We start from the raw sequence: 11702 nt of genomic DNA on the forward strand, positions 1-11702 counted from the left end.
GCTGCTGCTGCCGCTGCGGGTTTAATAGATTGTTCCCCCCTTCTCGGTAGTGCGTTTCTTTGGCTTCCATGGGACGCGCTCTAAATTAAAAATGAACTTTGGCAGCTCTCGAATTCATGGTCATGTTAACTTTTTGCTGCACTTGCCTTGTGCCTCGTGCCTTGTGGCTGGTCAACTCTCTGTTCACTCAACCGCTCAACCACGCTGCCCTCCTCCTCGTTTGTCTTGTCAGTGAACCCACCAGAGGGGTTGAGGTGGGACTTCCTTGTAAGTTAGTTACTCACTTGGCTTTAGAGACAGTCGCTTCTGTGATAAGATAAAGCTTTACGAGTGCTGTTTGCGGTTCTTTGTGACTGGGGCTGGGGGCTGCTGGCTGCTGCTGTCGGGTTCAACAGATTGCAGCTGTCTCCGCTGTCTCTGGCGATGTGCAATGCGTTTTGAAGTTTCAAGATCGACCACAGATAACTAAAAGGAACATAAGGTTATGGCTTAGAGGTCATTGTGGGGGCTTAGTTGGGGTTTATTGGGAATTGGTTTTTGTGAAGGTTCTAGGAGAATCATTTATGGTTTTGTAAATAATAGGGGGGAAGGCCCTTCATAGTTTTCTAATTTCAACACAAAAATACTATGCAAAACACTAGACATTTTTATATAATTTCAAAAAAAAAAAAAAATTGAAAAATTTTATGATTAAAAAAAATATTACAAATTAAAAATATTTTTTCATAGAATAGAAATTAAATACAAATGTTAGGAAAAATACTTCAAAACAAAAAAAAAGTTTAATTCTAAAAAATAGTAAAGAAAAATACTACATTTTCGGATGATTCTATATCCTCAAAAACACTGAAATCACTTGAAAAATACCATAAAAAATGTTTATAAAATGTGCTAAAATGTATGAGAAACTTTTATTAAAAATAATTTTTTATAGAACATAAATTTAATACAAATTTTAGGAAAAAATCATTCAAAAAAAGATGAAAGATTAATTCTAAAAAAAAAAGAGAGAAACATTTTTTGAGGTTTCTAAATAAAAATAAAAACACTTAAAATATACCATACAAAATACCAGAAATTTTTAAAAAATATTCACCAAAATATTAAAAATTTGTATTATTAAAAATACTGAAATTAATATGGGTAACCAGGGGCAAGACCCCCTGAACACTTGTTTCGCTCGTGCGTATTTTTTATATATTTTTCTACATAATATATTTTTTATATATCAAATTTAAAAAAAAAAAAACTTTCAACTAAGAAAAAAGTTTAAATTTTTAAAAATAATAATAAAAAGTACTACATACTACATATTCTGGGAATATCTGTGCAAATCATTATCAGATAATCATAAATGGAATTTGAAAATCTCCAAAAATAGATTGATCCTAATCGAAAAGCGATTCGAAAGCGAAAACAAATTTAGATTTTCCCCAATTCGATTCCTGCGATTGTCTTCTGTCAACAGGGGGACCTCGAGAATAGATTTACCATCTTGAAATTGTCTAGAGATAGTGGCGGAGGGAGTATTAGCCACCGAGCCACCACTGTCAACAGATCTAATCAACAGACACCGAAAGAGCGTCAGAGAATGCCAGATAGAGAAAGCCTGATTTACTGATTTTTTGATTTTCTGATTTACGGCAAGAGCCCAATGGCTTGGTCATTCGATGGTCAGTCGATAAGGCACCTAACGATGTGCCTTCCCCATATAAATGTGGGGACATTCAGTGGCTGGAGGTTCAGTGAACGTTGATACTCGTACCATGAATCGTTTGTTGCTGTGTGTTGTGGCGGTGATCGCCTTGGGAGCTGGCTGCAGCCAGGCCCGTCCCGACATTGACTTCCCCTTCGGACGGATTGTCAATGGCGAGGCCACCTCTATTGAGACGCATCCGTGGCAGGTGTCCATTCAGACCTCCGCCAAGGGCTCCCACTTCTGCGGCGGCAGTCTGATCAACCAGGACACCGTTGTCACCGCCGCCCATTGCATGCAGTCGTACGCCGCCTCCGAGATGCAGGTCCGTCTGGGCTCCACCTCTCGCAGCAGCGGCGGTGAGGTCGTCAGCGTCAAGGCCTTCAAGTACCACGAGGGCTACAACAGCAAGCTGATGGTCAACGATGTGGCTGTCATCAAGCTCTCCTCCCCCGTGCGTGAGACCGCCAAGGTGCGCTTCGTGCCCCTGGCTGGCACAACGCCCAGCTCTGGCACTCCTGCCACGGTCACTGGCTGGGGCACCACTTGCTTCCTCGTCTGCTCCTCGCCCGACAACCTGATGGCCGTCGGCGTTGACATTCTGCAGAAGCAGGACTGCGCTTCCGATAGCTACAGCTACGGCGAGTCGATCCTCGACACGATGGTGTGCGCCGCTGGCGAGAAGAAGGATGCCTGCCAGGGCGATTCCGGTGGCCCACTGGTCGCCAACGGAGAGCTCGTCGGTGTCGTCTCTTGGGGCAATGGCTGTGCCTGGACCGGCTATCCCGGCGTCTATGCTGATGTCGCCCCTCTGAAGGACTGGATCGAGAAGACCGCCGCTGAATTGTAAATCGATTGAGTAAAAGATTTTTAAACGATTTTTTTATGAATTTATATGGCTTATGGAAGGGTGGGAATATTTTTGAGAAGAGATTTAAAAAATGGCGTTTGGTATTTCTTTTAATTTGGCATTTTCTGGATTTTATTTTTTGGTATTTGATTTTTTTATTTCTATTAATATTTTTTTAATGGTTTGGTATTTTTTATATTTTTTTTTTTGGATTTTTATAATATGTTATAATTTTTTTTTATTTTTATCATTTTTGTTGTTTTTTGTTCTGCAATTTGTTATATTTTTATTATTCCTAGATATTTCTACCTGAACCGAACTTTCCTTCAAAAAACTCCAACAGGCTTTGCTTTTCTTTCCTCCAGAAGATTTCCTCATGCATAATCCAAAACTTTGCCCCTAGAAAAAATTGGGGGAAAATATTTCCATAAGATTGATTTAGCCTAATCCCAGAGGTTACTCAAACGACCCTCGATCGCATCGCTCCTTGTTGCCTGGAAACTTTTGTTGCAGCCACTGTCGTCACGTACTTAGCCGCACCCAAAAAACGGAAAACGGAACTCTGTTTCTGGGTAAAACTTCCACCATCCACGGTCTTTGACTGGAATTTTGATTAAAAATGTTTTTAGATATTAGATAACATTTAGTCTTCGACTGCGACTGCGACTGCGACAGCGACACACAGGAGGAAAATCCTCGTGTTGCCGCCCATTTTGTCTACTATCCCGCCTTTACTGGTATTTTATTGCTCGGCTTTTTGTGCGGACGGGGGCGGGGGCGTAACTGTTGGTTGTTTTCTATAAAGCTGTTAAATACTTAAGTGTAATTTATGGCATGCGATATTATTCGGTTTTCGGTTTTCCGTTGTGTGTGTGCGTGTGTGTGTCTCTGTGTGTGTGTGTGTTTGTGTCTGTGTTGTCATGTTTGCTAAAAGTTTTACATATGCGGCAAAACCCCTCGAAAACCAAACTCGAACTTCAACTTTGAAGCACGGATAAGAACCCCCGGGCACCTCCCCCATAACGAGAGTACACTCGAAAAATTTGGCAATGGATTATGGCTTCAAATCAATCATTTTTAGGTAATCCGCAGAGATATTTTCTATAAATAAAAAAATATTAAATAAAAATATATGTACAATGTACATGTCCTTTGGTTTCTGAAATTGGGTAATTAAAAAACAAAACAAGTTTTAAAAATTTGGTATTTTTAACTGCAATATTCTTTAAAATTTGGTATTTTTGTTTTAGTATTTTTAACGTCCTACAAACCACATTAACTGGTTTTTACTTCAAATTAATTAAATTAATTAAAATAAAATTATTTTGTAATTCGATATTTTTTTTATTATGAGTACTTGTTTTTGTTTTGTATTTTTTTAAATTTTTAATTAGTTTTTTTTTACATTAAGTATTTTTTAAATTTAGTATTTTATAAATCTAGTATTTTTTAAATGTAGTATTTTTAAAAATAAAATATTTTTAATTGGTTATTTTTTAAATTTGTATCTTTGTAGGCTGTTTCTTATTTTGGTAATTTTATAAATTTTGGTATTTGTATGTCTGGTTTTTTAGGGTATATGTATATATCATATATCTCTCAGATTGTAGTAATATTTTTAATAATATTCGTTAATCAATTTCTCTGAGTGTAGAGGAACGTTTGTCCCAAGTATCTGGTGAATAATATGTTGGGCAAGCAGCAAACAGTAGACCTGCACGAATTTCTTACCAGACAAAACCCGAATTTCGGTAACTGCTGTCCGTTCTAGCTCTCTCTCTCTTTCTCTCTCTCTGTTCTGTCGACAATTCTTTGCATATTTTGGGGCTGTCTGTCGCCTTTGAGTGGCTTGTTCTGCGTGTGTGTGTGTGTGTGGGTGTGTGTGTGTGTGTGTGTGTGTGTGTTGGGGCAGCCACAGACAGGAGCCATATGCCCAAGTCTATTAGCACTTAATAAATGAGCAAGTTATAGACGAGTGCTCCTGTTTGTCCTAGCTGCTGCTCCTGTCTGTCGCTCTTCCTCCTGTTGTCCTCCTGTCATGTCGCTGGCATGTTCCGATGGAAAGTCTTAGATAAGCAGCTAAAGATTGACATCAGCCTGTGTGGCGATGAGTTGTTTAAGAACTCGTTTTTTGCTTGGAATTTATTTAAAATATACCCCCTGAATGTGGGGAGGCTTTTAAATGTAAATAAAACAGACTCGTGGGGGGAAGAGATGTGCAATCTTTTGGGAGTTAATCAATTAAGTTAATAAATGTGAAGATTTTCATATTGCATTAATTTCTTAATTGATAAATGGTGCATTTAAGGGGGATCCTTCATTTAATTTATAAATATTATGTACATATAATAGAGAACGTATGGGGATGGCTTTCACGTAAAGTGTATGAATCCGGAAAACAATTTGAAGATGTTGAAACATGCCATCAACTGCAATATTCTTTAAAATTTTTTATTTTTGTTTTAGTATTTTTAACGTCTTTTTTATAATTAATGTGATTTTTCTAAAAATTAATTAAATTAATTTAGAAAAAATTATTTTTAAATTCGATTTTTTTTTTAATTTAAAAAGTTCTTTGTTTTTAGTACTACTTTTATTTTTTGCATTTTATAGCTGAATGATTTTGTAAAATTGTTATTTAGTATTTTTTAAATTTATTACTTCAATGCCAAAACGAATTTGGGAAGTCGATTCTAATAAAGGTGGCTACACCCATTATTAAACAGACTTTAGGTATCATAAAAATACAATTTAACATTACGATTCTGAAGAACTTTTTCATTTATATTAATTTAAAGCACTTGAATCTATTCCATTGATCGATAAAAATGTCAACTTTTTTTAGGCTAAAAAATAAAACAATTTAAAAAAAAAAATCCTTCTGAATTAGAACTCCAATTTTTATTTTTTTTTCCAAATTCATTCGTATCTTGATTTTTAAAATAAAATTTCCTATAGAAAGTGCATTGAGTCTATTCTATTGATCGGTAGTGTATCTAAGAAATAATTATTTTCATGTAGGTAGAAGATACCCGAAAGAATGGTTTTTAATTGGACAACATTGATCCTTTTTGGAAATAAAAAAAAGGCTTGCAAAATGTTAAGGTGAGTGCTAGTTATTGTTTAAATAATAATCCATCTATATACCCATCTAATTTATCTTTATCTTATCATACATATATATATTATCTAACAAAAATTATGTTATTATCTCAATGCATTATTTATCTATTTAACGATTATCTAAATTGTCTACCGAATGTGGCATTAAAGTGAATTAATTGACTTTCTATTTTGGAACTACTTTAACTTTCATTCTGATCGAATTTCAATCCCTTCAAAGGGTGGCTTTAAATCCTTGGAATATATCGAATATTTGCTCCAAAACACACACTTTCGTTGGGATGCAGTTTTTATTGTTGCTGTGGCCGGCCTTTTGCTGCCCCTAAAACTGAAAAATTCCACAAATATCTAACAGCAGCAGCACAAAGGAGAGTGAGCTTTGGGCCCTGGTCTATGGTTAGCCATGAATCCCCGGAAGAGTACATGAGCCTTTCGTTGCCCGTCATTTCGTCATTCTGGCAGGTGTAAAATTATATGCCAGACGCGTGGGGCATAGCACAAATCGCCAGCGTCCTGTGTGGCATGGATTTCCGTTTTTCCCCAACCAATACATTCCAATCATGCATACATATATTTACCGTGTGTGTGTGTGTGTGTGTGTGTGTGGGTGGGTGCATGCATGTTGCATGTGGCAAGTGCTTCACTTTTCAAAAGATAACAATTTTAATTACAACATTTTGCGCAATATTGGCGCAACCGCAGGATCCCATCCGACGCCCACCAACAGCAGTCGGCCACTCAGCGATGCCACACAGTAACTAAAGTTCTACCAAATAAGAGGATGAAAGCGGGGATGTATCTTTACAGTATATATATATGTACATATAAATCGGTTGAGGGATGGGGTGTTCTCGAAAGGATGGCTTGAAGGGCAAATAGAGTGCCGTAAATCGTAGATTGATTTGGGGTTTCCCCCAAAAAGAGAAATAAAAGAGGGTTTTTATTGGCGATTATTGTGTTTTATATTTGAGATTATGCTATCTAAGAGATGTTTCTAGAGAAAGAGACTGGATATAGGCGATTCTAAAGGGTTTTCAAAGGGTGAAAGTTCTGTTTCATTCCACCAATGGTGTATTTACGAGATTTAGCTAGAGAAAACAATGAAGATCTACCTTCAAGTGAGGCAAAGGCTCTTATATATCACGAACTTCCGATCAGGCTATCTAAGAGCTGTATTGAAAGACAAAAGAATGAATGTAGACCCGAAATAATAGAAAAAGAAGCAACCTTCCGATACTTCCCAATTATATCAGAACAAAATTAATTTGAGCCCTTAAAATCATATATTCAGAGCCCCTGAAATCTTTATAATTAATGATTATAATTTATAATTATTCCATATAATCTGACAGTATTTAAAAATTCTTCTAAATACTCGTTAAATTTTAAAACATCGCCCAAAAGCATGCAACGTGAAATCCGATTGGATTTGAGGAGAAACTGAGTGCCGGAATGCGGGCGGGAGTTAAATAAATGCCCTCCTCTTGTGATGAACTTTTCTCTGGTCTGGCACATCAGCGCTACGTTGATGATGATGCATTTAAATTGAAGCTGAGATGATAATGGAGTCGAAACAAAAGCCTCGAACTGTCGGACAGGTGGCAGGTCCATGGATACCGCCGCTGGCCTCTAGCGTAAAAGAACGCCATGGCCCTGACAGGCAGCAGCTCAATAATATGAGCACATTTTAAGTATAAACATTCTCGCATTCTCATATGTTTATGACATAATGACAGCCGCCCGTCCGACCGACCGGAGCAGCAGGAGGAACCCACACATATGCCATGCCACGTTGCACTGGCGATGCCAGGAGCAGATCCCCAGACCCCCAGAACCTGTAGCTGGGGATGGGGATGGGATGCTGCTGAGCAACTTTCTGACAGTTATGAGTGGGACTCAAATGTAATCAACAATATTAAAACTCCACCACAAACCGCCCGTCGCTTCAGGTTTATTACACCCGAAACGCTAAGACCCTCAACCCTCCGTACCCTAATCCCCCCGTTACGATTTAGGAGCCAGGACCGTTCAAAGTGTCAGACTTTAGTCGCATAAAAATTCAACCTCGGGGCCCGAGCATCAAAATCATTTTCTGATTTCCATCATTTCTTCCGGTCTCCAGTCTCCAGTCTTATTCTGAATAATAAAATAATAATTTATGCCCGCGTCCGCCACTCGTCGCCGTTTCGGAGTGCCAGCTCCACTGAGGAACTGTGTCAACTCTCTGCAGTTGAGTGTGTGGGCGTTTTTTTTGGGTGAATTGAAAAGTATTCGGGGCATTCGAGAGCCACGCTCCTTCTTTGGGTAGGCGACAATGTGGCGACAATAATGATGAGGGTATCAATTATGAAATCGATTTAGATTCATCTGCTGATCCGAAAATTTCGAGCTTTTAAAAACCACAATTTAAATACTACATTTTGGAAAATAGTTTAAAAATACAAAATTATTAAAAACATCAAAATCAATAAAATACAAAAAAACAATACGTTTTAAAAAGTAAAAAAAAAAATATATATACCAAAAAATAACAAAACCTAAAAACTACAAAATTTTTTAAGAGCATTATTAATTAATTAATCTAATTTGATGATGCGAACATGTTAAGCTATAAAATCTAGAAAATACCAAACTAAAAAATATAAATATGTAAATACTAAATTTTGGAAAATAGTTAAAAAATAAAATAAAATTAAATTAAAAAATATCAAAAAATTTTTTAAAAATACCATTAAAAAACAAAATAAATAAAAAACTGTAAAAAATAAACACTAAATAAAAAACTAATATATAATACTTTTTAATTAAAATACTACAGCTAAAAATACTAAAGTAAAAAAAAACCAAATTAAAACAGATACTACACGAATTATTCTACAACTTTAATTAGCTTCAAAAACCGTTCGATCATCCATTGATCAATAATACTCGTAATTTCGGTCATTATATTTATTAAAAATGCATTATTTTATCTTTCAATTAACAAAAATTTGTAATAACTTAATCCGATACAAACGATTGACCTTTCAACTTGCAACTGTGTTTCAATTCGATGCGCTTTATTGAGCATTTATTTAATATTTTATGGATTATTATGCCATACAGAAAGTGGGTGGATGGGCAGTGGATGGCAAATTAAATACCTTACATAAGCAGGTATTTAATATTTCTCTGCCATAATTAAGCAGTCAATCAAACCATCAATCAATCAATATTTTACTGAAATATCATTTCACAGCTTTCTTTAAGCTTTCAGGAATCCACCAATGAACCCTCTTAAAAATATCCACTCTGCATGCATTACTACTCGTCCGAGTATATGGGTATATTTTTACTTTATTTTTTTGAACGTGGCGACGTCATCAATCATATTTAAATCAATTAAGTCAAGAGTTAGCGTTGATATGTGACTGGAGACCATGGATTTTCAGTGGCAAACGCGGCATTGGAATGGAATTAAGTTGATCGCGGGGTAAATACTGAATATTGAATGAACTCTGAACCCCCTCGAACGGTTCCGCCCCCGTTCCAATTAAGCCTCCGCCCATCAACTCGTATTTAATTAATTAATTCATGCCACACACACACACACACACCCACACCCATATTGATGTGTGGCACTCACACACACACACACCCACACGCATGCATTTAAATGTCAAGCGGCGTACACACAGGAAAAAAATTTTGTTCAAGTGCTTGTCAAACTTTTAAAGTGCACAAGCAACAACTATTTATGTAATTAACAAAAATGAGTAGAGGGAATCCGCAATTCCGCAGGCAGGCGGGCAGGCAGGCTGCAACATGTTTAAGTGCGTGCTGCAAGTACGACTACGAGTACGAGTATGTTGCATGCCACGCAAAATCATTTCATAAATTTTTGTTGTATCACAAAACCCTCGAGTGGCATTGCGGTGCGGATTGTGGTCCAGAATCGTGTTTTTGCGATTGGAAATGTGTTCTGGAAAGGATTTTTCAGATGAAAACCGATTGGGATGTGCTCTAGGAAAACAAAAAAAAATACATATATATATTACACAAATTAAAACATAAAAAACGTGTAACATAATTTAAAACTACCAAAAGTTTACAAATCAAAATTCAATTAAAAAATGTTAAAAACAATACCAAATCCGATGCATACCAATATTTTAAATATTTTATTTTAAATATTGTTAATAATAAAAATAGCATATTTAAAAAATAGCAAAACATTTAAAAAAAAAACTTGATTAAGAAACATGTAAAATAATTTAAAAGTATAAATAAAATTACCAATTCCAAGAAATACTAGTTTTAAAAAATTACAACATTTTAAATAATACAAATTATTAATATATAACATATCTGAAATATAACAAAACATTAAACAAAATTAGGAAATATGTTGAAAAAAAATAAAAAATATATAAAAATATCTACTCCACTTTAATTACTACTGAATGTTAAAAAATATCATATTTAAAAAAACCACATAACATAAAAAAAAAATTTAAAAAATTGTAGAAATATTCAAACAAAATTTAAAAATATTTAACAAAATACGAGCTCTAGGAAATACCAGTTTTATAAAAAAATACAAATATGTTAAGTAATTGTAAATATTAAAAATATTATATTTTAAAAATAAAAAAACACGAAAAAAACAGAATTAAGAAATAGTTAAACAATTTTTAAAAATATATATAAATAGGTACCAATTCCTAGAAATACCAGTTTTATTATACAAAATGGGATTATAGCTTTAAAAAATCTTCGATAAAACTAGTTTTAGAAACTTTTTTGAGTCTGCTTTAGGCGTAAGAATTCCAATTGATATTTTTGTTAAATAATGCTTATGAATCATCCTCCTCTCACAATATTTATTTTTTAATTATTCCAAAACATTTCACGCAAAAATTAACATTTCCACTCACATCGTTCGAGGCCTCATCCTCCACTCAACTTCTATAAGCCCCCTACTTTCAAAGAGTATCCCGGCAAAAAAAAAAACATAGTTTCCAAAAGTCATTTGTGTCCAACAAGCCATTGCTTTCGGTTTCGGATTTTGGTTTTTTGCCTTGGAGCGGGAAGCGGGGATCGGATGGGAGTGGGGAATATTCCTCTCTGGCCGCAAAGAGTCAACCACCATTACAGCCATTGCAGCAGCCACTCATTACTCATTTGCCATAAACTTTCGTTGACTTTTCATATTTTCTAAAATGCACACAGCGGCGGCAGGGCAGGGGAGGGGAGGGGAGAGCACACTCATTATGCGCTTTTCCCAGACCAGACCAGGCCCGGCTCTCGTATTGATTTTGCTCAAACATTAAGTTCAAGTGGAAGGAAGGACACACTGGGAGGGGAAATGGGGGGGAAAGCCAGACAACAAATCGCCAGCTATAAATTGTTCTCTTAAAAACTTTTTTTTTAACAGTTTCTCTCGTTTTTTGGCACAATAATTTGTTGGAGGCTCATTGCAATTTTCTTGCAATTTTATTACCTTTTTTTCTCCATATTTTCTTTCTTTTTTTTTGCATTTTTTATTTCTGTTGAAAATGTAATTTATTTTTGTATAATTTTTTGTAGCTTTCTTTGGGTTTTCTTATCTGCAGACAGTTTTTTCTTTTCTTTTTTGGGGGCCTGACATACATTTTCCTGTCGTTGTGGGCGTGGTCTACATGTGTTTTCTGCCCACCCAAACCACCCTCCGGCCCCCCAACCATAAACCAAACAACAAGTGGCTGTAAAAAGGCCTTGGAATTGTGTCTCCCTTTCAAACGGAATGGAACATTGAATGGAAAATGTTTCCACACAGAAGTTTTCTTGCCTCTTTTTCTTTTCTTTTTGCAACAACTTTTTGGTCGAATTTTTTTCCCCGAAACGGGGGGTTATTCGAGGGCGCTGAAGTGAACAAGTGTAGGGGAATGTAGGGGAATGATTGGGGTCAATGGTTCGTGATGTTTGTGAATCGTTTGGGGGCTAATTTTTTTTTTCGGTGTGCCCTCTTTAAGGCCTGTTTTTTCTTCTTTTTTTTTTTGATAATTTAAATGG

At 35.8% G+C, this 11702-nt stretch overlaps 1 protein-coding gene across 1 annotated transcript; it reads left to right on the top strand.

Moving 5' to 3' along the window:
- The first annotated feature begins 1732 nt into the window (after nt 1-1732).
- On the top strand, nt 1733-2586 carry LOC108161382 (trypsin). The gene has a single exon (XM_017295630.2). It carries the CDS (start codon nt 1767-1769, stop codon nt 2544-2546), a length of 780 nt encoding a protein of 259 aa, XP_017151119.1. The 5' UTR covers nt 1733-1766; the 3' UTR covers nt 2547-2586.
- Nucleotides 2587-11702: the final 9116 nt, after the last annotated feature.

The sequence above is a fragment of the Drosophila miranda genome, chromosome 4, assembly GCF_003369915.1.
Source record: "Drosophila miranda strain MSH22 chromosome 4, D.miranda_PacBio2.1, whole genome shotgun sequence".
NCBI lineage: Eukaryota > Metazoa > Arthropoda > Insecta > Diptera > Drosophilidae > Drosophila > Drosophila miranda.

Excerpts from the sequence above, each read along its gene's own strand:
- LOC108161382 (XM_017295630.2), top strand. The coding sequence starts at position 1,767 with ATGAATCGTTTGTTGCTGTGTGTTGTGGCGGTGATCGCCTTGGGAGCT.